The sequence below is a fragment of the Lynx rufus genome, unplaced genomic scaffold, assembly GCF_022079265.1.
Source record: "Lynx rufus isolate CCGP_SWC_20201006 ecotype Redwood Valley unplaced genomic scaffold, mLynRuf1.p SCAF_10, whole genome shotgun sequence".
NCBI classification, from domain to species: Eukaryota; Metazoa; Chordata; class Mammalia; order Carnivora; family Felidae; genus Lynx; species Lynx rufus.
In genome coordinates, this window is record NW_025814824.1 from 62167171 (window position 1) to 62193374 (window position 26204).

Here is a 26204-nt window from a genome sequence, read left to right on the forward strand (position 1 = left end):
CATTATCTTGTATTCTTTAGCGTGTATACATACATTATGTTTATTCTTTTGCATGTGTGATTTAGTTCATAATTAAAAAAAAAGATGTTAAAACCAATTTAAAACTTGATGCACAGAAGCTCTTCTTATAGAGATATTTGTAAAAAAAATTATTTGTGACTGAAAAATTACATTTTTTTTGTATACCACACTCTTCCTTCTCTTAAAGAAGAGATTCCTTTTCCGAGTGCTGAGGTGGGTCTAAGGATGCAAACTGGAGAGAGAACTATGAGTTGGGGGTGAGGTGACAGTTTGGGATTAGAGACTGATAAATTTGGAGAATAATTCTAGAGGGAGAGGGCAGATTTTTGAAGAGTAAATAAAATTGCTATGCACTATGGAAAATTGGGAAAAGAATAGAAATCATGAAAGGGTTTTTAAAAAGTATTTTATGGGGCGCCTGGGTGGCGCAGTCGGTTAAGCGTCCGACTTCAGCCAGGTCACGATCTCGTGGTCCGTGAGTTCGAGCCCCGCATCGGGCTCTGGGCTGATGGCTCAGAGCCTGGAGCCTGTTTCCGATTCTGTGTCTCCCTCTCTCTCTGCCCCTCCCCCGTTCATGCTCTGTCTCTCTCTGTCCCAAAAATAAATAAACGTTGAAAAAAAAATTAAAAAATAAAAAATAAAAAATAAAAAGTATTTTATTATTAAATAACCTCTACACCCAACACGGGGCTCAAACTCACAACCCAGAGATCAAGAGTCACATGCTGTTCTGACTGCGCCAGCCAGGTACCCCGAAAGGGGATTTTATCAAGGCTTACAATATGATTTTTCAGTACCAAACCTCTTCCCTTAATCCCACGGAATTCTCAGCAAAATGTCCATTTCTCATCCATGCATGAGAGAGGTAGATCTATACTGGAAATATGTCAAAATGCTGAGTGCCATCTCAATAGCAGGCCTGGAGCTGTGACTGCTCCCAGGAAGCCTGCTGCACTCCTGTTACACTGGTGAAAAAACAATGTAAAACACTGTTACTAAATTGCTGTAAGCAGTTTGCACCCTGCAAAAAGACACTTTGAGGCAGATTATTCTTTGCTTCAGGGGATATGGCCGAGAATTGGCCCTTTAGTTACACAACTATAAAACAAGCTTCCACCTACTGTTCTTGGGAAGATCTGTGATGTAACCTGAATCCAGATATTTTAGCCAAAAAAGCTGAGTGACTGTGGTATAATATAAATTGTCCTGGCTAGCTTCTAGCAGCCAAAATTATGCATCCACAGACTTTGTTGCTTCTTTGGGAGAAATGTTTATTTTCTCTGTATAGAATTAAACTGGATGTTCTTCACCTAGAAGTAGTTGCTTATTCTTGGAGAGATATATGTGCCTTTATGTGCAGAAATAGGAAGCTGCGAGGAAGAGAAAAGCAGGAGGGACATGTAAGCAAGATCTTCACCTCACCCTGGAATAGTCTTTTAACAAGTTGGGCTCAGTTTGAAACATGGATATGTAGTTAAGAGCATGGGCTCTGGAGTTAGACCATCTTCATCTGAATCCCCTCCCCCCAACCATTTATAGTCTGTGTTACCCTGAGCAAATTACCTAACTTCTCTGTTCTTCATTTTCTTTATTTTATTTTATTTTTAACGTTTATTTATTTTTGAGACAGAGAGAGACAGAGCATGAACGGGGGAGGGTCAGAGAGAGGGAGACATAGAATCTGAAACAGGCTCCAGGCTCTGAGCTGTCAGCACAGAGCCCGACACGGGGCTCGAACTCACAGACCGCGAGATCATGACCTGAGCCGAAGTCGGCCACTTAACCGACTGAGCCACCCAGGCACCCCTTCTTTATTTTAAAATGGGAGGGATGATAGTTGTTACTCTATAAAGTCGTTGAGATCACTGAAAGAAGTGTATGGAGAGTTTAGCACAATGCTTGGAATATAGCCATATCACAATCAGTTTTAGAATAATCAAGGACATACTGATAATGCGCCATCACTGATACAATTGCCTAGTAGGAACCAGCGGGTGAGGCCACACTCCTATGAGTAGGTTGGAGTCTCTTCAGGAGTAAAATTCCCACCACTACTCATCCCAAGAAAATGTGGATTACAGGGGTAGAATGATGGAATGAGAAACCAAGAATAGACAATGTGAGAAACGAGCCAGAAATGAGTGAGACAGAAATATTTACAATGAAGTCCCAGATCTCCTGGAAGAAATAGAGAAACTGTCTCTGACATTAAGGGTGAGGCTTCTGGGATACCAGAAACGAGACTTTCAAAACCAGAAGAGGTAAAGGCTGCTCCGGCTGTGGCTAAGGGCGACGTCTCAGGATGACAAGAAACTTTACGTAAGAGATGGAGTGGAATTGGGCTCTACACCCACCCTGGGGGACTTCCTCGCCATTTGTAAGGAACACACTGAATAGGATACTGTTTCTGTCCACATTACTGTGCAACGACTCCTCCCACCTGACACACAAACTTAGCAGCAGAAAACAACAATTTTATTAGACTCATGTTATCTGTGGGTCAGGAATTGGGACAGAGCCTAGCAGTGATGGCTTGTTTCTGCTCTCTGTTGTCTAGGGGCCTCATCTAGGAGTTTGGAATCATCCAGAGGTATCTTCACAGTGGATGCTCGATGGGGCTACAACCGCGCTAGGGCTGACAGCTGGAAAAAAGTACAAGCAACTTCCCTGTGTCGTATCTCTGCATGAGAGAGTTTGCACTCCCTCCTCTCAGTGGCTGAGTTCCAAAAGTGAGTATCCCAAGAGGGCCAGGCAGAAACTTAATCACTTCTTACAATCTAATCTTAGAAGTCACATTGTGTCACTTCTTCCAAAGTCACAAACCCACTCAGTTTCTAGTGAAGGGAACACAGATTTCACTTCTCCATGGGAGGAGTGTCAAAGTCACATTGTAGAGAAGAACATGTAGGATGAGAGTTATTCTTTTGGTCATCTTTGGAAAATAAAATCTGCCATACATGGACAGCACTGAACTGCTCTTTTGCCTGGGTTTGGGGGAGTTCTTTTTACATTGCTCTACACGGGGCTCAAAAGCTAAATGACCAAAGTATTACCCCATGTGGGAGTCCAATAGGACAGAATTTCTTTAAGAGTCAGATTAGGAAATGGTGGCTGCATGATGTGTTATCACCCGGAAGGAAAAATTCCTTCCAACAGAGTGAGTGGAAGAATACAGGCAAAACACAATTTGGGAAAAGTCAGGAGCAATAGAAACATACTCTGTCTGGAGAAGAAATGGAGAATAGTGGCGGGATGAAGAACAGGAAGATACAACAGACCGATGAAGGCCATAAAAGGAAAAAATGTTTTCTGTGAAGTAGAAATAAACCATGGGTGGGGCGCCTGGCTGGCTCAGTCAGTAGAGCATGCAGCCCTTGATAGCAGAGTTGTGAGTTCAAGCCCCACACTGGGTGTAGAGATTACTTTAAAATCTTAAAAGAAAAAAGGAAGAAAGAAAGGAAGAAAGAAAGGAAGAAAAAAAGAAATTTTGGACAGAATTAGCCAATCTTAACTCACAAGGAGTAGGTAGCAAACTGTTTTCAGTTGGGAGGTGGGGGCATTAACTAAGAGAAACTGTTGTTAATGTGCCTTCTGTTGTATTCAGGAATGACAGCTCAAATGGGGACCATACTTCTAAGAGAACTGCACAGTACTTTACTATGATTGCTCCTTATAAATTTATTGTAACAGGTATACCACATTCATTTCTTATTATATCGTTATGTTTTTTAATGTTAGTATCCAATATCCTAATTTGTGTTATCTCTGAATCTAGGTTATACTTTCTGGCATCTGTCAAACTATTTAGTCATCACTACCTGGAACATTTTAGCACCAGGTGGCAGCAAAATCTGAGAGCTGAGATAAAATTCTTGGCAGAAAAGTAAACACCTAATTAAGAATTTACGTCAAACCTCAGGAGTAGCAAATGCATTACTTCCCAACTCCTCTTGTTTCTATTTAGATACCCACCCCCATTTCAGTGAGTGATTATCCCAATTGCATGTACACTGTATCCCTGGCCCCCATACACTCACATAGACTCCTGCAGACACAGAGAACAGCCAGCCAGCTAAGTGTACTATGCTGGAAGTTAGCTTCAGAAGGGCAAGGACTAGAATAGCTCAGAGCATAGAGAGCCAGCAAAATAAAACAAATTGAAATCTGTTGGGAAAACCCAGGGTCTAAAACAAAAAAAAACCAAAAAACAAAAAAAACAAAACAAAACAAAACAAAAACAAAAACAAAAAAAAAACAGAGACCAGGTTCAAATACCAATTCCAAAAGGCCAGAAGCAGATCCAAGGTCAGGTATCTCAATGAGACAAAGAGGAAATATAAAGCAAGAGCAAGTATGAAACATAACAATAACTCAAACTGGAGAGGTCAGTGAGGGCAGGTGTTTTGTTACTTTGAGCTAGCCTAAAGAGACAGAAGAAACTAGATCCATAGTCTCTTCTTAAAGGTATCCAAGTGTTGACTAACTCACCTCTATAAGACTCTCTGACTTAATGGGCTGGCCAAAGAACAGAGTTCTGGGATCCTTTTCTGGCTTTACCTTGTACTTGGGTGATCCAAACTGGTTGTCTCCAAGCTTGAGGTGATTCCCTCATCAGATGGGAGTTAGGGCATATCTAATCTTGTCAGAAGAGATGATAGTAATTTGGGATGGCAGTTCCAATTTGCTCTTATTTAAGAAGCACTGCCTTCATCACTTCAGATTTTATCTGGCTGGGACCTGGCACTTAAGCTGTCAAACCAGATAAGAGTTGCATACTTTTTAAACAGAAATACAAAATCATTTTAAAGTCCATTAACCAGATTTTTTTTAGTTGAAGAGTAACTCAAAATTGCTAAGCAAGTTTATTTTCAGATGCTTCCTTAATCCTGAAAAAGTTCCAAATAGTACTTTTCAGTAATTATATTTTGCAAGCATTTTTTAAAAGCAGGTGTTAGAGCTTTTAGGCATTTTCGATCCTTTTCCTACTTGTTGTAAAGGCCCACAATTCAGTCATTGGAATATGTATCAAACTCTCAAATTAGACACAATCATTTGAAGGATCTCTATAAGGTTTGTAAGGGAATATTTTATAATCTTTCTTTATTCCTGAAGGTGTCCATACAATTGCATGTTTCACCCAATGGCTACATAAATAGATTTTTGTGTCATATGTCTAAAGGAAAAACAACACTGTTTGTTCCATAGAGCATTTCAGAAGATGTTTTAACAGGTCGGAGGATTGCACCTTTTGCTCTTAGGAAAAAAAAGACCTATTGTGGTCAGTAACTGTCTCTTGAAAAGTAGCTATGTTTATTTCTGGGCTTGAAAACTAAGAGGTGGACTGTCTTCACAGAGCAGGCGTTTGTGGACAACTAGCAGCAAGATGGAATCAAAGTACTTCATGGTGAAGAGTGGCCAGATGCCCAGAGAGGCCTCAAAGGGGCCATACCCTGGTGTGATCTCCATGTTATAGAAGCTATACCTCAGGAACCTGACTTAGCAGCATGGTGAGAGTGGATTTCTCTCTCTCTCTCTCTCTCTCTCTCTCTCTCTCCCTCTCCCTCTCTCTCAGGTGGACACCTACTAACAAGCTTTGATGTATAAACCAGGAAGCCCATTTATTTATTTATTTTTATTTTTTGTTTTTGAAAGCTCATTTGTTAACTTATAATTAGGGACTAGCATATTCTTCATTTATAGACAGATATACACAGAAAACCAAATTATTATCAAAAGTCTGCTTCACATAAGCATAGATTCAGAACAAGGGGAATTAGCACATGATACAAGTGTTTACTAGCATAGCTTTGATGTAGCCCAATGTACTTATCTCCATAAGGAGCAAGCCAGATTAAATCCTGCACTTGTTCCTTTATCTGGACTTGATCTAATAGCTTTTCTAGTTCTGACATTTTACATTCAATTTCAACCTGATTTCCATTTTCTTCTGGTGCAAATGGAAGCATTATAGGAACTCAAAAGGGTCAGACAAAGCACAATAGTAGAGAACGATGGCTCAAGATATATGAGGAAGAAAGAGCGCCCTTAACTACTCTGCATGACTTCAAATCTTTAGACCCAGATAAATTCTATCCCATAATGTAAAAGAAACACAGACACTGTCATCCTCTGAGACATTTTGGGACATCATAGAAATGAGAAGAGGTGCTAAATATTAGAAACAAGTACATGTTTTGCATTTCTAAATAGAGAAATGACTTGAGCCAGAAAAGAAAGGACAAGTAAGTCTAATGTAAACCTCTGGAAAAATTTAGGTGCATTATTGAGCATAGAAAAGAATGAAGTGATCCCCAGGAAGCAACATGAGTTCACTACCCATGCATCGTTGTTCATCCAGTTCAACATTTCTATTCTAGGCTGCATTATTAGCAGACATTTGTTTATTGGTTGATATCAGATTTAAATTTAAATCATATTTAAATCATCCAAAATAAATCCAAATTTAAATCATAAAATCAACTGGAGGGTATTTGTCTTTCTATGTTCTAAATCAGTTAACAGCAACAATCATTTGTTCACCAGAAGTCTTAGTAAAATCCTGTAGTGAGTCCATCCTGACCGTGCGCCCATCATCTCCTGTAATCAGCCTAGAGGCAACATTTTGTTCTCATACTATTGCCTCTATTTAGAACATCTCCAAATTCCTCTTTCAGAATTCTCTTCTAAAGTTTATTTCTTTATAGGTATAAAGGCATTGCCATTTAGAGAATGGTTTTTTAACCTTTTCAGAGATAGTCAAGTCTATTCGAAACAAAGAAGGAAGGACTTTGATCACCTAGTCAATTAAATGAGGGGGCAGGGAAGTGAAGATGGTAAAGATTAAGGGTATACATATACACCAAGGAAATTGACTTAGTTGGGGGTCTTGTAAATTGGACATGAAAGCAATCTTTAGACAGGAATTTTTTAATGGAAGAAAATGTCCTTAGTACCTTCAAATTCTTAAAGAGTATCTTGTTTTCAAATGTTTGAAAATGTATGTTTAGAATTATAAGGGAGATTGAATATAGGAAGACTACAGACTTTTCTATACTTTTCTTTTTTCTGATACAGCATTGTAATCTGAGCATTACAAATATCTTTTAGTAACAGAACAGATTTCATTCCATTTCCATGCATTTTTATATGCATGATTTTTTAAAGTGGATAACAGACTTTATCTTCTAATGTTCTCATAGGCTATACATTTTAGTTCTTTTATTTAAACTTAAATAAAAATTTTAAAACACATAGGAACAAAAATTTAGGTAGTTTTAAGTTTGTATCTTTGCTTAAATTCTTTTGGAAAAAAAACCCAAGTTTAACTGCAAATGCAAAAATTTTCATTACCAATAGATTCACATTATACTCATAACAATATTATATATGACTTTAACCAAATTTTTAAAGTTAGGAGATCAGCAGTAGTATCAGAAAGTAACTCCTGTAATGTTACTTTCCAAATGTGCCTCATCCATGCCAATTTCCCCAGGGGACATTCCAAATAATTGTCACCAGAAGTTAATTGATAAGAAATGTTAAAAAATAAGAAATGATTTTTTTTTAGTAACTTAACTTCATCCAGAAAGGATTAAAGATGATTTACAAAACTATATATAATTCAACAAGATTTTTTAAAAGCAAGGGAGGGATTAAAAAGAAAATGAATGTAGGGAAAACAAGCCAGGGCTAAAGTGAGTTTTCACAGGGCACCTGGCTCACTCAATTGGTAGAGCATGGAACTGTTGATCTCAAGGTCATGAGTTCAAGCCTCACGTTGGGCATGGAGCCTACTTAAAAAAATAAATAAGTTGGGGCGCCTGGGTGGCGCAGTCGGTTAAGCGTCCGACTTCAGCCAGGTCACGATCTCGCGGTCTGTGAGTTCGAGCCCCGCGTCAGGCTCTGGGCTGATGGCTCAGAGCCTGGAGCCTGTTTCCGATTCTGTGTCTCCCTCTTTCTCTGACCCTCCCCCGTTCATGCTCTGTCTCTCTCTGTCCCAAAAATAAATAAACGTTGAAAAAAAAAAATTTAAAAAAAAAAATAAATAAATAAGTTAAATGAGTTTTCGGGTACCTGGGTGATTCAGTCAGTTAAGTGCCCGACTTTGGCTCAGGTCATGATTTCACAGTTTGTGAGTTGGAGCCCCGCGTACGGATGTCTGCTGTTAGCACAGAGCCCGCTTTGGATCTTCTGTCCCCCGTCTCTGCCCCTGCTCCTCTCTCGTTCTCTCTCTCTCTCTCTCAAAAATAAATAAACATTAAAAAAAAAAGATATTATATAGAGGAACTCACAGTTAGCCAAGAAAGTTGGTGGAAACCTCTCCAGGCCTCAATTCTGTTCTTGAAATGCCTTCCCTCCCAGCTACACCTGTTGAGTGCTGACTGACATCTTCAGAGTCAATAATAATGGTAATAGTATCTCCATCACCCACAATAGCCACACCATTATAACAATGTACAATTATATATACCTATTATATATGCTTATTATATTATGTATTTATTATTATACACTACAATAACATCACTTTGCATTTGTATAGTGCTCTACAAAGTTTTAAACCATTCTCACAACCAAGCTTGCTTTGTGGTCCGAGCAGGGATCGCAGTCCTTCCTCTACGATGTAGAAAACAAATCTTGTACATCTTTAGGAAGTGGTATGTGCCATTTCCTCCCGATTTCCACAATGGGACGTGGTCTCTTCCTCTCCTTCAAACCCTGGGGGAATATGTTTTGTACGTTTCCTATGACACTTAATAGTAACTCCATACATTGTATATAGTGCATTACAGTTTACAAAACACTTTTTCATGCTAACATCCTGTTTCTTTTTCATTCTCACAACTCCGATTAAAGAAAAATAATTGGTTCCTTATCTTAAAGACCGTGTTGCGCTCTTCACGCTCTCTAAAAACGTGAAAACTGCTCAGTAGTTCACCAGCCATCACCACCACCACGCTCACTTTACCATCCTCCAAGAACAGTGGAAACTAACATTTTTAGCTCCCTACTCTCTGCCAGGGGCTGGGATACTTTTTTTATAGATAACACTGCTTCAATTTACCTCTTCTTTGCCTTTAGATTGTTAAATTTGATTCCCCTTCTCCCTGTCCCCCACCAAAACAAAACAAAACAAAAACAAAACGAACAAAAAAAAAACAGACAAAATCTAGAAATAAATATGTACTTTCCTTCTCTGTGGATACTTTGACTAATGAGGAAAAAGAAAAAGGGTGGAGAAGCTGAGAAGGAACTGACACCCTCTCTGAAACTCTGCTGCAGTGACTGATTGAAGAACCAGTTTTGTCTGGAGTCCAGCAGAGTGGTATAACATACAGGGCAGATCAAGGATGTGTTGACAAGAGCTGCCAGTTAGAGGGATTTCTGACGAAGACCTCATCAAGTAGGGAAAGACTTCAGCAGAAGTGCTTGGGTGAGGATGCTCTTCATTCTTCACCTTGGCTCAGAGTGACAGTTTCAAGACAGAAGATGGCTGGGGAAGAGAACCAAGATGGAGGCCACCACCAGCAATCTCCTCATCTGAGCACAGGGAAATCCCTGTACCAAGATGCAGCCTTATACAATTCCAGGGGACACTCTTTACATGGAATACAATGTGCACAGTGCCTGTAGAGTTGTGCAACATGGGGTCTTCCCCTTGGTGTCTGGCTCTTTCCTCCATTCTACTGAGTGCCATAGGGGATATCCATGTGGGAGACCCTTAAGAGAATGGGAACTCTCAAGCTTTCATGACTCATTTGCTGATTTGGTACTTGGTGTTTTGATTTCAGTCTTATTTTATGGCTTCCTACAACTTCCTATTAAAGATGGGGGCAGGGCAGGGAAGATAATGGGATTCTCTAGACATGCTGAGTAGGAACATGAAGGCCAGCATCATGCCAATGTGTGATTTCTCCCATAGCATAACTCAGACTCCTCGTAACAAAGATTTCCCTGGAAAAAGGTCAATTTCACCCAGACTGTGTGGCCTCCATTCTTTTAGCTATGTTTTCCTGGGGGAAAGCATCAGCTTTTGAGAAAGTGATTTTGAAACTATTCTAATTCATATATGGGGCCTGGATACTATTTTCTACCCTTTTAGGTCTGTGGTTTTCAAAACTGACTGCACTTTAGAATTACCTACAGAACTTTAAGATGACTGGTTTCCACTTAGGAACAATTAAATTGGGATCTCTAAAGGTAGAGCCCAGGCAACTTTTTTTTTTTTTAATGTTTATTTATTTTTGAGAGAGAAAGAGAGAGAACATGAGTTGGGTAGGGGCAGAGAGACACACACACACACACACACACACACACACACAGAATCCAAAGCAGGCTCCAGGCTCCAAGATGTCAGCAGCCAGCCAGATGAGGGGCTCGAACTCATGAGCAGAGAGATCATGACCTGAGCTGAAGCCAAAGGCTTAGCTGACTGAGTCACCCAGGCACCCCAACTGTATATTTTTAAAGGTCCCCAAGTGGCCTTGTTGTGCCATCAAGGAATCTGTGCATCAGGTGGTTTTCTGGTTATTTCTCTGATCTCACCCTAACAAACTTAGCTTCAGAAGGTATGCCCCACTGGAGAAGCTCTGGAGAAGAACCCAATGAGATTACAAAGGCAATGAGACACACAACATCATCTAAATATTTATCCAGTGCTACATTCCAGGCCACCAGCTGTGAACACACAATAAATAACACAAGGCATCTGCCCTTGACAAGTTGTGCTCTAGTTGGAAAGACAGACATGTGAACAACTCTACAGCAGAGCAAAATTAAATTGAGGTACTGTAGAGCACAGGCTGGGGAAATAGAGAAGTGTTTTGGGGAGAGAAGGGGATTTGAGATGGGTCTTCAGAGAGGGGTAAAATTTTGATCAATGGAAAGGAGGCAGAAAGCATTTCAAAGGGAGGAACAGCTTCAGCAAAGACATAGAAGCCAGAAAGTGGATGGGATATTAGGGAATTACAAGAACTCTGGTAGAACTTCAGAAAATGTGGGCTAGGAGGCTGGACATTTAAATTAAAACTTGGAGGGCCTCAGAGTCTCCCACAAGGAATTGGTAGGTGTTGTGTGAATTTCCATGTGTGTCTTAGTTGGAGGGGGCCACAGCACAGGTTTAATATTAAATAGTGCCATGACCAGATCTGAAACAAATAGGAACATGATCAACATGAACTTTGCTTTTTTAACACATTTATTTTTTGAGAGACAGAGAGGGAGTGGGGGAGGAGCAGAGAGAGAGGGAGACACAGAATCTGAAGCAGGCTCCAAGCTCTGAGCTGCCAGCACAGAGCCCATTGCGGGGCTGGAACTCATGAACCATGAGATCATGACCTGAGCTGAAGTCCCTTAACTGACCAAGCCACCCAGGTGCCCCAACATGAACTTTGATAAATACATCTGAGGTAGTTACTCATCTTGGCTTTTGCAACCTTCTGTCTGCTTATCTGAACACACTACTTTGGAAACCTGAATATATATCTGTTGCATTATTTGTGCCTTTTACATTGTTCTTTCTGTTCAGAATGTTCTTTCAACCCTTCACTGATTATTCCTATGTATTGACCAAACTCTGAAGTAATCTTCTCTGTACTTCCTTCTATAGCACTTTTTAAGGATAGCTAATAACAGTGCTTGTCAATCGTATTGTATTTATTGACATGTCTGTCTTTCCCTCCAGACTGTGAGTCCCTAGAAGACAAGAATGGAATCTTTAGACCTTCAATCAGCAGGATGAGACATAGTAGCTGGTTTGCTGGCCATATAGACTGACTGATTGAATGAATGGGAAAGCACTTACCAGATGTTGGAAAGATTTAAACTTAGCAATCATGTCCTTTAAGGTTTAAGTACAGGGACTCAGGAAATTTTTTCCATATTTAAACCCATTTCACTCAGGTTTTAAACATTTCTCTTCTGAAGTGCTCACTTATGCAAGCAAAATGAGTTGCTGAACCTATCAATTTGTTTCCATGAAGGAAGCAATATTTCTTTCTTTGGTAATAATCTGCCAAAGAAATATTAAAGTTAATTTGTCTTTGGCTGGAGGAAATATAAATACCATTCAAAAGCCCCTGCAGTCCATGGAGGCCTACAGAAGGGGAAAAAAATCCCCTGCAGGCTGTGACAATGGGATTTGGGGGCTTGCTGGGCAGAGAAGAGGGAGGGTGGGGCTCTTTGTGAATTTTGTTGATTTCCAATTCCTTAAATGTATTTCACTAGTTGGAGGATTAAAAGGTTTACTGGTGAGAGTGTCAGTTGTCAAAGGATTGAAGATAGATTCTATAATCCTGTAAAAGAGAGCCCCGGCAGTTTCTCTATCAGGAATCTAGAAATATTTGGTATCTTGGAAATCATTCTGCCCTATTGTTAAATTCTCTTAGTTCTTCTATGACGATCCTGCTGCCCCTGGAAGAAATAGCAACTTTCATGAACCTAACGCATGTTGTTCTCATACTCTATTTGTGAGGCACTTTTTTCTCCCTGCAGTCTATCAGCTTTTGCCTCGTGAATTTCGATGCTGTGTTGTTTTGTGCACACATTAAGGATTGTTATGTCTTTTTGGAAAATTAACCTCTTTATCATTATGTAGTGTGATCCTTTTTATCACTGTTAATTTTCCTTGCTGCAAAATCTGCTTTGTCTGAAATTAATATAGTTACTCCTGGTTTATTTTCATTAGTGTTAGCATGGTACATCTTTCTCCATCCCTTTACTTTTAACCTTTCTGTGTCTTTATTTTAAGATGGGTTTTGTGTAGAAAACATATGGTGGGGGCTTGTTTTTTGTTCACTTTGACTATCACGTTGACAAAAAAAAAATGGTGTAGTCAGAGCATTAATATTAAAGTGGTTACTGATACAGTTGATTTGATATTTACCCATGTTTGTAACTATTTTCTATTTGTTACTTTTGTTATTTCTCCCCTAACCCCTTCCTGCCTTCTCTAGTATATCAATAATATTTCTTTTTAAACTTCTTTTAGTGATTCGTTTAGAGTTTATAATGTATATTCACAACTAATCTAAGTATACTTTCAAATAACACTATACCGCTGATGAGGTTTTGGGTGACGGTGGGAGTTCAGAGCTGACGGCCGAGAAAGAATTCTTGAATATGTCTTTGGTGGAAAGAGGTGATTTTATTAAAACATGGGGACAGGACTGGCGGAAGGAATAGCTGCACTGGTGGTGTGAAGAGTGACTGATTATGTACTATGGAGTTGGGAGAGGTTAAGGCAAAAGGCAGACCTCCAGAAGGACTTTGGAATGCTAAAGAGGACTCTTAAGATACCTGAGGTCTTGCTATTGTCAAGCTAAGGTTGTTTTCCCTCTAGTAAGGCATTAACTTTAAGATGGTAAGGGGTTCCTGGAGAAATGTTATACTCTGTATTTGCCTCAAGTATTTGTCAATGGGCTGCAGGTTATAAGGAAATTTAATTTTACCTGCCATTTCCTTCTTGCCTTTGTTCCCCACATAACTATGGAAGGGAGAGTAATATTAAGGGCTCCAAGAAACGGAGTGTATAGGTGTCTGGAGATTAGGCTATTCATAAGATTGCCTTTTTCTTGTAATTTACTAAGGTATTTGTAAACTGATAGATGACTGTGATCTCTCTCAGTTAACCATTTGTTTTCTTTCCTTTCCTTCGTTCTTGGGCAGCCAGGAAAACCTGGGGAATATCACACATATCCCACCTGGGAGGGGTGGGAGAGGGCAGTATGCTAGCCTGTACTTTGCCCTCAGCTTGCCTTGTGCTCCCTCATTACCATTTTATGAAGAGTGCAGGTACCTTCCAACAAGAGTATTCCCAATTCCTCCCTCCTGCCCCTTTAAATATTGCTACCATTGGTTTTACCCAATACATTGTTACTATTACTTTGAACTATTAGCTCATGAAGAATAAGAAAAATCAAAGATCTTATTTTAACTTAATTTATTCCTTCTCCTGGGCTCTTCTCTCTTTATATATATCCAAATTTATGATCTATATCATTTTCCTTCTCCCTGGAGAACTTCTTTTAACATTTCTTGTGGAGCAGGTCTGCTAGAACTGAATTCCTTCTTTTTTTGGCGTGAGGAAGTATTTTTCCTCCACTTGTAAAGGATAATTTAGCTGAATATCAAATTCTAGGTTTGTGTTTGTTTTTTTTTCCCCCTCCCACACTTAAGATATTTCACTCCACTCTTCTTACGTGTTTGGTTTTTGTTGAGAATTCTGGTGTAACTTTTCCTTGGTCCTTGTGTGAACCAAACTAATGCCATCTTGCACAAATCCTTCATGATGCTTGTTTTGTTTTGATTTTTTTAATGTTCATTTATTTTTGAGAGAGAGAGAGAGAGACAGAGCGTGAGTGGGGGAGGGGCAGAGAGAGAGGGAGACACAGAATCCGAAGCAGGCTCCATGCTCTTAGCTGTCAGTACAGAGCCCAATAAGGGACTCGAACCCACAAACCATGAGATCATGACCTGAGCCAAAGTCAGAAGAAGTTTTAAGGGAGGTGGAGTTGCTGAGATCCACCTGTCTTGTGGGCACTCAATACAGGCTTCTGTTCTAAGTCTCCTTAAAACATTTCTCATAAAGTTGGACTTGGTCTCTTTCTTCTGTTTTAGGCTCCTTCTGCCTTTGGAGGTCATTTTGCATACACCTCCCTTTCACAGAACAGTTCTCTACAGGTTGGTGTTTTTTTTTCTGTCTGGTTTCTTTCAAGATTTTCTCATTATCCTTTTTTTTTTTTTTTTTTTTTTGGAATTGGATATACCTAGGTGTCAACTTTTTGGCATTTATTTTGCTTGTTTTTCTCTGAGCTTCCTTGAAATCTGTGGGTTAGTGTCTGTCACTAATTTTGGGAAAAGCCATTATTACTTCAAATATTTCTTCTGCTTTATTCTCTTTCTCCTTTCCTTGTGCCATTCCAATTACATATATGTTACATCTTTTCAAATTGACTCACAAATTTATTCTGTTCTTTTTTTTTTTTCATTTTTTTTTCTTTGCATTTCAGTTTGGGAGGTTTCTATTGATACATTTTCATACTCACTGATTCTTTCCTCGGGACCATGTCCAGTCTACTGACAAGCCCATCAAAGGCATTTGTCATCTACATTACAGTGTTTTTTATTCCTGGCATTTTCTTTTTATTCTTTCCTAGAGTTTCCATCTCCCTGGTTACATTACCCATCTGTTCTTTCATGTTGTCAGCTTTTACCATTAAACCCCTTGCCATAATAATCATACTTACTTTAGAGGCAACCTGGGTGGCTCAGCCGGTTAAGCTGACAGCATGGAGCCCGCTTGGGTTTCTCTCTCTCTCTCTCTCTGCCCCTCCCCTGCTCATGCTTTTTCTTTCTCTCTCTCAAAATAAATAAATGAATACACTTTTAAAAATCATACTTATTTTAAATTCCCTATCTGATAATTACAAGATCTATGTCATATCTGAGTCTGGTTCTGATCCTTGCTTTATCTCTTCAGACTATGTCTCTCTCTTTTTGCCTATTAACAGGCTTTGTAATTTTTTGTTGAAAGCCAGACACAATGTATCAGGTAATAGGAACTGAGGTGAATAGGCAGTTAGTGTGAGGCTTTGTGTTAATCTGGCTAGGACTGAGCTCTGTTTAATGTCTGCTGTACCAGTAGGTATCAGAGGCTTCAATTTCTTCCAGTAGTTTTGTTTTTCAGATTTTTCTAAAAACTTCTTATATAGAGAATGTACCTTGCAGTTCTTTCAACTATAGTCCACTGTTATTATATTGGAGTGTTAGGGTGGTGGTAAGGAGCACGGGGAAGGGAAACATCCTATAGTCCTATGATTAAGTTTCATCTTTTGGTGGGCTATGACTTTCACAAGTGTTTCTTAACCCCTCCCCCACCCCTCCACCCCCTTAGGAGAGACTTGAAGGCTAAGAGAAGTGGGGCTAGGTAACTTCTCATTCCTTCCCTCCCCTCCACCCCACCCCTCCCATAAATATGTCTCTAGCTAAGTCTTTTCCTGTGCGGAGTAGGGCTTTCTTATGTAGAAGGCTCTGGGTATATTTCAAAATAATTTATTTTCCTCTCTTCTGCCAGAAACATGAAGATTTTTTTTTCTTGGCTCTCTCTTCCCCTTTAGAACTTGGTGAGGTTCATAGAGGTAAAACCCATGAAAGTATTGGTTTCCCCAAAGACTGCAGCCCCCAGGAGTTTCTCACTGTCACACAAGTCCACATGTCACTACTAACATTTTGTTGAAGTTACCATTTAGAGGTTCCTACCAGCTTCAGATGTTCCAAGGCTTCCGTCCCAGGTAAGCTGATGTTGCCTGTGATTCTCTGTACTTACCTGTCTCTCTCCAGATTTTGGCAGGCAAATGCCCTGCAACCTCAGTTCTCTGATGAGTCCAAGAAAAGTCACTGATGTTTATGTTTGTTCCACTTTGTTCTTATTTTAAGGATAGGAGTGATGACTTTCAAGCTCTTGACACAACTGGAAGCCCTCAGAACTCTGTAAAAGCAAACTTAAAGAGCATTGTCATTTATTTATTCAATTATTCACTTATAGGTACAAGGCATTGAACTAGGAACTATGGGTAGATACCATGGGTAGATATGGGTAGATAAGCAAACATGGATCCTCCCCTTGGGGAGCTTACATTCTTTAAAAAAAAAAAAAAAAGATTGTTTTGGTGGCACCTGGGTGGCTCAATCAGTTAAGTGTTCTGACTTTATCTCAGGTCATGATCTTGCGGTCCGTGGGTTTGTGCCCTGCATTGGGCTCTGTGCTGACAGTTCAGAGCCTCAAGCCTGCTTTGGATTCTGTGTCTCCCTCTCTCTCTGCCCCTCCCCTGCTTGCATTGTGTCTCTCTCTCTTCCTCAAAAATAAATATTTAAAAAATTTAAAAAATTTAAAAAAAATTTTAATTTGAATATTGTTGACACAATGTTACATTACACAAAACACAATGCTATATTAGTTTCAGGTGTACAACATAATGATTCAACATCTCTATAGATTATGCTTTGCTCACCACAGTATAGTAATCATCTATTACCACACAACACTGTTATAATATCACTGACTATATTCCCTATGCTATGCTTCTTATCCCAGTGACCTACTCATTCCATAACTAGAAGCTATATCTCACATTTCTTTTCACCCATTTTGCCCATTCCTCCACCTTCCCCTTCCCTCTGGCAAATGTCAGTTTGTTCTCTATTTGTAGGTCTGCTTTTGCTTTGTTCATTCATTTGTTTTGGACCTAGAGGGTATTATGCTAAGTGAAATAAATCAGACTGAGAAAGACAAATACCAAATGATTTCACTCAAATGTGGAATCAGGGAGCTTATGTCCTAACATGGGATGGTACAAGACAACTTCTCACCCCCTGTGCTTAAATGTGTTTTAGGTGTGTAGAGGCATTAACTTCCCCAGCTCCCACTGCAGCTGGGCCAGTGGCAGAAGCTAAGACCAACTTTCTTATTTTTGCTTTATAAATACCATTTTCTATTTGTGCCACAATAAGGAAAAGGTTGAAAAGCACTGGAGGTGGTAACAAGACACATACTAAATTACTGTAATAAAAGGTAGACAGTGATGTGTCAAAAAAAAAAAGGATCAGATTATAAGATAGATATCTGGAGGAGGCAGGCATTAAATCTAAAAATTCTAGGGGCACCTGGGTGGCTCAGTCCAACTCTCGATTTTGGCTTAGGTCATGTGTGAGATCAAGCCCTGCATCAGGCTATGTGCTGACAGTGCAGAGCCTACTTGGGATTCTGTCTCTCTCTCTCTTTCTCTCTGCCCCTCCTCTGTTCTTTCTCTCTCTCGCTCTTAAAATAAATAAACTTTTTAAAAAGTAGTCTTATAAAAAATAAATAAAAATAAAAATTCTAGAAATATTGAGAGGGATCACATTTGGGATGAACGTAGAAAGATGAGTTGGATTTGGATGTGCAAAGAGGGAGGGGCGATTGGTGGAGAATACCTCCGGTGAAAGGCACATTGTAGGACTGTGGAAAGGACTGGGATGAAGAATACTGAGGAGTTTAATTTGGTTAGAATACAGGATGTGTGAAGGGGAGTAATGAGAGACAGAAAGCAAGGTTGGGTCCATGCAGAATATGTGTCAATTTGCTTGTCTGTGTATCTACCGTGTGATATTTAACTGACATTCATGATAATAATAAGTAAGGTACCATAAAATTCAAGGTGCCTTGCAAATTGCTGAAGTTTAAATAACATTTAATATGATTCTAATGCTAAGTATGTTTACTGAGTTTTCATTGCAAATGTAAATTTGCATCTTTGGAGGGTGAGTGAGTTGGATAGAGAGGGGTATGGCTATGAAGAATGAAAGTCAGTGAATAAAGCAAAAATTAGAGTCAAAATTACCCTTGAAAATTGTTTAAATTGCCCACAAGGTCCATTAAGCGTGGTTTTATGAATAATACCTTATGCAATAATTCTTGGGCACATCAAGTTTTGAGAATAATTAAGGTAATTTTAAAAGAACAAAAAGTGGGGTAGGGAAGTTTCTAGGCAGATGTCTGGGCATTTAAGATATTCTACATGTAAAATGATTATCAAATTTCTAAATGGTGAATAGTTGATGAGTGACTTCCAGAGTTACTGTTTGCCTGCAGAGTTTACTCCTTTTGGTTTGATACAAGGTCTCCATAACTATAATACACATCATAGACTAGCGAACAGACTGGTGATGGTGGGGGGGGGGGCAGGGGTGGCAGGTGACAGTAAAACAGAAAGTAAAGTCACCTGGAACGAGGGATTTGAAAGTGCTCCAAACTCTGTTTCTTTTTTGTACATCTAGACACTTTCCCTCCCTCCCCTCTCTATCTCTTTCATGGCTTTTTATTTTATTTTCAAAGGGATTAAGGGCTTTAACAAGGGTAGAGATTACTGTTGCTAATTCACCACTATCTCAGGTAATAGAAATAATATTAAGAAAGTATAGATTTCCTTGTTTACTAAGTAAGAGGTTTTGTTTGTTTTATATCAAGACTTGCTAGCTCTTTATTTTCCTTTTTTATTATGGGATAACTTACATAAAGTACATAGATCTTAGGTGTACAGCTTGTTGAATTCTCACATATGTAGTCACACCATGTCAATATATAGAACATTTCCAGTACTTCAGAAAGCTACTTTATGCCCTCTCCCAGTTAATGCCATCCCAAAGGTAACTACTATTATTTTATTTTTAACCTTTCTTTGTCTCAGTTCCAAATGACATTGGTATCATAAATGATATTGGAATGTAGAATGCACAAAGAAATAGAATGCATTCAAAACTGCAACAGATGTTTCAATAATTCATGGTTTGAGAAAAAACAAAAACAAAAACCAAAAAGCAAAAAAACTTTTTTTTTTTAACACCACGAACTAGGACATACCTATACTCATTTCTCCACAATTACAAATGGTATCTAAGAGCATCATGGCTTCCTCTGATTCACCAGTCTATAGAGTGAAAAACACAGCCACCAGGAGCTCTGCTGTGAGCATCTTCTCCTTTCTAGAAACCAGTCAGACTGAAGCTAGAATCCTAGTCCCAAACCCAAATTCCTGGGAAAGGTATCTTACTGCTCCAGCTTGAGTCAGATGTCTGCTCCTAGAACAATTCGCTATGGTCAGGGGCATGGGTTCAGGCTTGTACAAAATGGCTACCAGAGGCTCATAAGTGACAGCTTGTAGATCTGTGGGGGTGGGGTGGAGAGGCAGTTCCCAGAAAAGGACTGGGCTGGGAAGATAACCTCAGAAGTCTATATTGTTGCCCCAAATCTGATTCTCAGGTTCTCCATATACTTGCTCTATGATACTAAAAAAATGATTTCTTAGTTCATATTGTGAATATATATTACTTTCTTAGTCTTTTAAATGAACACAAAGAATTCCACACACTGTATGTTTAAATTTTTAGAGATTATAAATCAAACTAACAAGCTGTTAGATTAAAAAGCTTTATCCTGCTACCTTGACACACCTATGTTCTAGCAAACATACATAAAATAACCCATAAGTTTCAAATACAGAATCCTTGAATGCCACATCTCCCTACCCTGGTTGAGGTTGGTTTTCAGGACTTATTTTGTTTTGAACGACGTTTACTTCAAAAGATCTTGTTTAATTGACCCTTGCTGGAAAAACATTTTCCCATGGCATTGCTTAATACTTTAATATTTCTCCTTAGAATTAAAATTTTATAAGCCTTTCATTCCTAGAGTAAAGCAAACAAACATCAGAATTCATTATACCCACAAAGAATCTCTAAATTGCTTAGTTTTTTTTTGTTCTAGTTTAGTTCAAGGCTTTCTCACTGGCCCCTAATCTTCCTTTGTCTACAAATTCTACCTCTACTCCCACTCCTCTGGAAGACGGTAAGACCTGAGTTTCCTGAGCTGTGGCTTGAACATCCTTATGTCTTCTAAGGAAATTATCAGCGGATACATTCTAAACAAGTCATCTGAACATTCACAAACACATAAAAGAGGCGGGGTCTGGAAGTCAGACATGTGACCCGGACAGGCTTCAAAGCCAGCCATCTGCGTGGTCATTGGTAGCAGCTGGTAACTGGAAGAGCTTGAGAGGGTAATTGGGAAACGAAGTTGGGCGTCCCAGCTCTGCCACTAACTGGCTGAACTGGAATTGAGTCACTCAAAACTCTTTAACCTCAGCGTCATATCTGTGAAATTGGGATAAGGATCGCCCCCAGCTTTGGGGGGGAAGGGAATCACAACTTGTCTGAGCTTCAATTTCTGTGCCTGTTACAGTTTTTTTGAGACCGTGTCCTGTCCACCTCACAGGGGTTTTGGGGATGAGTGGGAGAAGGCACAACCTTTCGGAGGAGCTTCAGTTTCTACATGTGTAAAAAGCTTAGAACACAAGGCTAGCCCACCAAAATCCGTGTTAAAACAGGAAAATGGACGGAAAAACTTTGCAAAATGTAGAAGGCTGTGCAGTATGAATTATCTCGTACTGATAACACAACAAAGAGACTTAAAAAAACGACTGTGGGTCTCTTTCGTTCCGGCTCCAATGTTACAACCTCCAACGTAAACCAAGACCACTCTTTTAAATCATTCCTGCGGCTGGGAGCAGCTACAGAGACCTTGCCACGCCCCACTGGGCCCAAAAGGGCCGGGAGGGGGCGTGGCCCAGCCCAGCCAGCCCATCACGACGCCCCGCCCCGTCGCGCCCGCGCCTGCGCCGTGCACACCAACCGGCCTCGAGCGCCCCGGCGGGAGGTAAGGGGTTTGCGGGAGGCTGCTTCGGGGGCGTAGGCCCTGACCGGCTGGGCGCTGAACCCGCGCGCGCGCGAGAGGCGCCGGGTGGGAAGCCCGGCATCAGGTCCGGAGTGCGAGGGCTTTGGGGGTCCTCCTGGCTCCACGAAGTGGCGGTTTCGTTTTTGGAAGCTCTCTTCGAAGCGGGTGTTGGGAGGCGGCCGACAGGGCGAGCTTGGCGGCCTCCCGGGGTCGCGGGGTGGGAAAGTTTCCTGCGCCTGATCTGCCCGTGACGCAGTGTGGGCCCTAGGTCGTCAGGGTCGCAGGGTCGCCGGCGCCTTGGTCCCGAGACCGCTCGTGCATCCGTTCCCAGGTGGCGGTGTCTGGTGTTTGTGGCCCAGGGGTGCCGGGGGCGACACAGCGAGCGAGAGGCGACTCCAGGCTCGGGGGCAATGAGGGGAGGACTGGGGAGCCAGAAATCGGAGCCTCCTGTCAGCCACATCGGAAGGTGGTTCTGGAAGGTCCCGCATCTCACTCCCTCCTTTATAAATTCAGAATCAGAGGGCTTAGAGAAGAGACCATATGGGAGGACTTGGGGCCATGACTTTTCTTTCCCAAGTCAGTGCCCCGTCTCGGGGGGACGTGCCTGAGAACATTCGGGGCCACCAGTGGGAAGACCTGTGGGATCTCTAGGACGGTGTTCATCGCTTTTGGGGGGCGGAAGGTTGCCGGCAGTTTTGGAGTTTTTTTGATAATTGGGGCTGTTTCACTTTTAAATAACCTCTTAAGTAATTTAGTGAACCTCCCAGTACTCTTTCCTCACGGGAAACCTGAGTGTTAAGGGTACGCAGGTAATAATAGTTGTAAGCACCCAAGGATCGGTTGCAGAGCACCTGGCACTCCCGCCTCCACAAGTATTAGGGCAGCTCTTGACTTATAAATGTCAGTTGGCCCATGTGAAACATCAGTTAATACATTTTTTAAGAAGTCTATTTATTTTGAAATAATTTTACAATTACAGAGAAGTTTCAAAAGAATAGAGTTTTCAGGGCGCCTGGGTGGCTCAGTCAGTTGAGCCTCAGGTCGTGGTCTCAGGGTTAGCGAGTTCGAGCCCTCGCATGGGGCTCTCTGTTAGCACAGAGCCAGCTTAGGATCCTTTGTCCCTCTACCCCAACCCCACCTCTCTGCACCTACCCCGCTTGTGCTGTCTCAAAAAAAAATTTTTTTTAATAAAAAAAAAAGTTCTTTACAGCTTTAAAAAAAAAATGTTAACACCTTATATAATTATAGTACAGTAATCAAAATTTTAAAAGTTATCATTAGTACAATTCTATTAACCAAACTACCACTTTTTTTTTTTTTTCAGATTTCATAATTTTTTTATACTAATGGACTTTGTTTCTGTTCTGGGATCCAGTATAAGATCCCACATTGCTTTTAATCGGAGTGGCTCATTAGTCTTTTCTTGTTTTTCCACATCTTGACACTTTTGAAAAATCCTGGTCAGTTATTTTGTAGAGTGTCCCTCAATTGGATTTTGTCTGATATATTCTTATGATTAGATTACAGCTGTGCATTTTTTGTTGATGCCGCGGAAGTGGATGTACCTTCTCAGTTCCTCATATGAGAGGTTCATGTTATGAGACACTGCTTTTGATATTATTGATCACTTGGTTAAGATGGTGACTGCTATGATTCTCTAACGTAAATTTACTACTTTTCCCTTGTAATGGGAGAGTTTCTAAACTATGCAGGTATCTTGTTTCTCCTCAGACTTTTCACTTGCTGACTTTACCATCCATTGATGGAAGTTGCCTTCATTGATTATTACTGTGATTATTTTAAAGCGTTTTTAAAAATATTTACTTATTTTTGAGAGAGAGAGAGAGAGAGAGACAGAGTATGAGCAGGGGAGGGGCAGAGAGAGAGGGAGACACAGAATCGGAAGTAGGATCCAGGCTCTGAGCCATCAGCCCAGAGCCCGACGCGGGGCTCGAACTCACGGACCGTGAGATCGCGACCTGAGCTGAAGTCGGCCGCTCAACCGACTGAGCTGCCCGGGCGCCCCTATTCTTTCTTTGACAGATATGTGTCTTTCATCTTCTACAAAATATTCTCTTCTTTGTTCAGTCCTAGTATACACATCAAGGATTTTCAGGATTTCTTACTCATACTCCTATAAAAAAACAAATTTACTGATTAGCATACAGTATAGTTGTGTGTAGTTCTTTTTGTCTTCAGCCTTTTAGTATCCTCTTAAAATATATTTTTCCATGGGCAGCTGGGTAGCTCAGTTGGTTAAGCATCCGACTCTTGATTTCTGCTCAGGTCATGATCTCATGGTTTGTGGGATTGAGCACTGCGTAAGGCTCTGCACTGGCAGCACAGAGCCTGCTTGGGATTCTCTCTCTCTCTCTCTCTCTCTCTCTCTCTCTCTCTCTCTCTGTCTCAAATAAATAAATAAATAAAAACTTTAAAAAAATTGTTGTCCAGTTACCTAGATTATTTTCTTCCCCCACTTCTTTCAGTGTGGTTATGCTATTTGTTGGTAATAGTTTTGTTGTTTTATAGCATGTGTTCCATTTTGTGTTCCTCCACATTTTGTGTTCTTTTTTTAATTTTCAAAGTTTCATTCTTTGTAGTGTATAGTTTTGTGAACTTTGACAAATGCATGTAGTTGTATATCTACCACCACCTTCATGATACAGAACAATTCTATCACCCCAAATATTTCATTACATTTTTTAAAAAATGTTACAAGGAAATCAACTGTACAGAAGTTTAAGAGGTTAGGCATTTTTGTGTGTTTTGTCTCTTTTATAGGCATATTTTACACAGTTGTGATGTTAATGTAAATGTATTTTTTATTTTTGTGGCTTAATTATATTGGAAATACGTTCCAATTTTTTAAATGTATTTTTAGTGTTTATTTTATTGTTTGTTTATTTTTGAGAGAGAGAGAGCCATGTATGATGAAGGGAAGGGCAGAGAGGGAGACAGAGGATCTGAAGTGGGCTCCATGTTGACAGGAGAGAGCCTGATGTGGGGCTGAACCCACAGAACCGCAAGATCATGACCTGAGCCAAAGTCAGACACCCAACTAACTGAGCCACCCAAGCATCCCGCGTGTTTACTTTTGAGAGAGAGAGAGAGAGAGCAAGCCGGGGAGGGGCAGGGAGGAGGGAGGTACCGAGGATGCCAAGTGGGCTCTGTGCTGACAGCAGAGAGCCAGATGTGGGACTTGAACTCATGAACTGTGAGATCATCAAGAAATGTTGAAATACGCTTTTACCTATTATTCAATTATATTTTAAAACCACATTTTGGGGGTACCTGGCTGGCTTAGTTGGTAGAGCCTGTGACTCTTGATCTCGGGGTTGTGAGTTTGAGCCCCACATTGAGCGTAGAGATAAAATAAAAATAAAAAATAAATAAACCCACATTTTGTATATTGGATGAAGACCTTCCTTTAACAGCTTACAAAGATTATTTGAGCTATTTTATGATGGGAGCCACTGCTGGACAACTTTCTGTTTTAATAACATCATGATTTATGCAATTATTTGAATGTTATACAGTAAAACCTTGGATTGCAAGTAACTTGGTCTGCGAGTGTTCTGCAAGATGAGCAAACATTTCTAACAAATGTTGACTTGATAAATGATTGGTGTTGTGCCATAGGAGTAGTACTTCTATATGGTGCCGAATGTCACATGATCACAACTGAGCCAATGTTTCTTGAAATTTGCTTTGATAGGAGTGCTTTGGACTCCAAGCATGTTTCTGGAATGCATTATGCTTGCAAACCAAGTTTATACTGTATTCTCATTTTAGTGTTATATAAGCATTTTATTATAATTTTATAAAAATGGAAATGGTGGCAAGAAGGAAAAAAAGACTGGCCAGAGGAAGACCAAGAGTTAGAAAAGTCTCTCGGGAGGTTCTTGGGGCAGAATGTCTTCCCTGATAGATGGCTTTAATGAGGCACCAGATTTTCCTTGGACACAGAAAGCTGAGGGTAGAATCATGCACAACTCTAACCTGGAAATATCACTTTTGGAACTGAAAAAAAAAAATCATCATAGCATCGGGGAACAATGCCAACAAGTCAAATATTTAATAATTAGGGTTGTTATGTACACCATAAGCTGGTTAGTGGAAGGGAAAGCAGAAACAGAGTTGTGTATCAAATGATACATAAATTTTAGAGGCAGGTGGAATATAAAAGAACATCTAGACAGAGGGAGCATCACTGCAATGCCAAAAGTAGAGGTTGGGTGATAATACTTAGATTGGGTTTATCTACTTAATGAACATTGTATTTTTTTGTTCAAATAATAGGGAACTCTTGGAAGTTTTTGTTCAGAGGAGTAGCATGTTGCAGTTGGTGTTTGAGTTCTATTAATTGGTGGTAGTCTGAGGAAAAACCTGGAAGAGGGGAAAGAGTCTAAAGGCAGGCCAATTAAGACACTTGTAAGGTGCTATGCATATTGCATTGTTGGAGTGATGGAACTAGAAATGGTGAAGAAGAGACATGTGAAAAAATATTTTATTCCATCAGCATATATTGAGTATCAGGTATGGTAAGAAAATAGGAATGGTGGTAGATGTAAAGATTTCTTCCTATAGTATATAATCTGCATGGTAGAAAAAAACACAAGCAATGTGATAAACTGGGAACATTGTGAGACAAATAATTGATAATTTATGAGTCTATTATATGTTAAATATAATAAGAAAAAGACATCCCCTGTAGTAAAATAGATACATAGCACTAGTAGGCAATTCATAAGAGTGCAAATGGCTAATAAATGAATCCTACCATTTTTGAATGTCTAAGGAGAACCATACCATGTATTGGTGGGAATATGGATAAATGGGCATTTTGATATGTTGCTAATGGGAATGTAAATAGGCACAACCTTTGGGACATGTGGTATCAAAACTTAAAAAAAATTTG

General features: G+C 40.1%; 1 protein-coding gene across 1 annotated transcript; it reads right to left on the reverse strand.

Moving 5' to 3' along the window:
• Window positions 1-21122: 21122 nt before the first annotated feature.
• Window positions 21123-21746, reverse strand: LOC124524422 (putative HTLV-1-related endogenous sequence). Its single transcript, XM_047096699.1, has one exon. It carries the CDS (start codon window positions 21744-21746, stop codon window positions 21123-21125), a length of 624 nt encoding a protein of 207 aa, XP_046952655.1.
• Between the last annotated feature and the right edge of the window lie 4458 nt (window positions 21747-26204).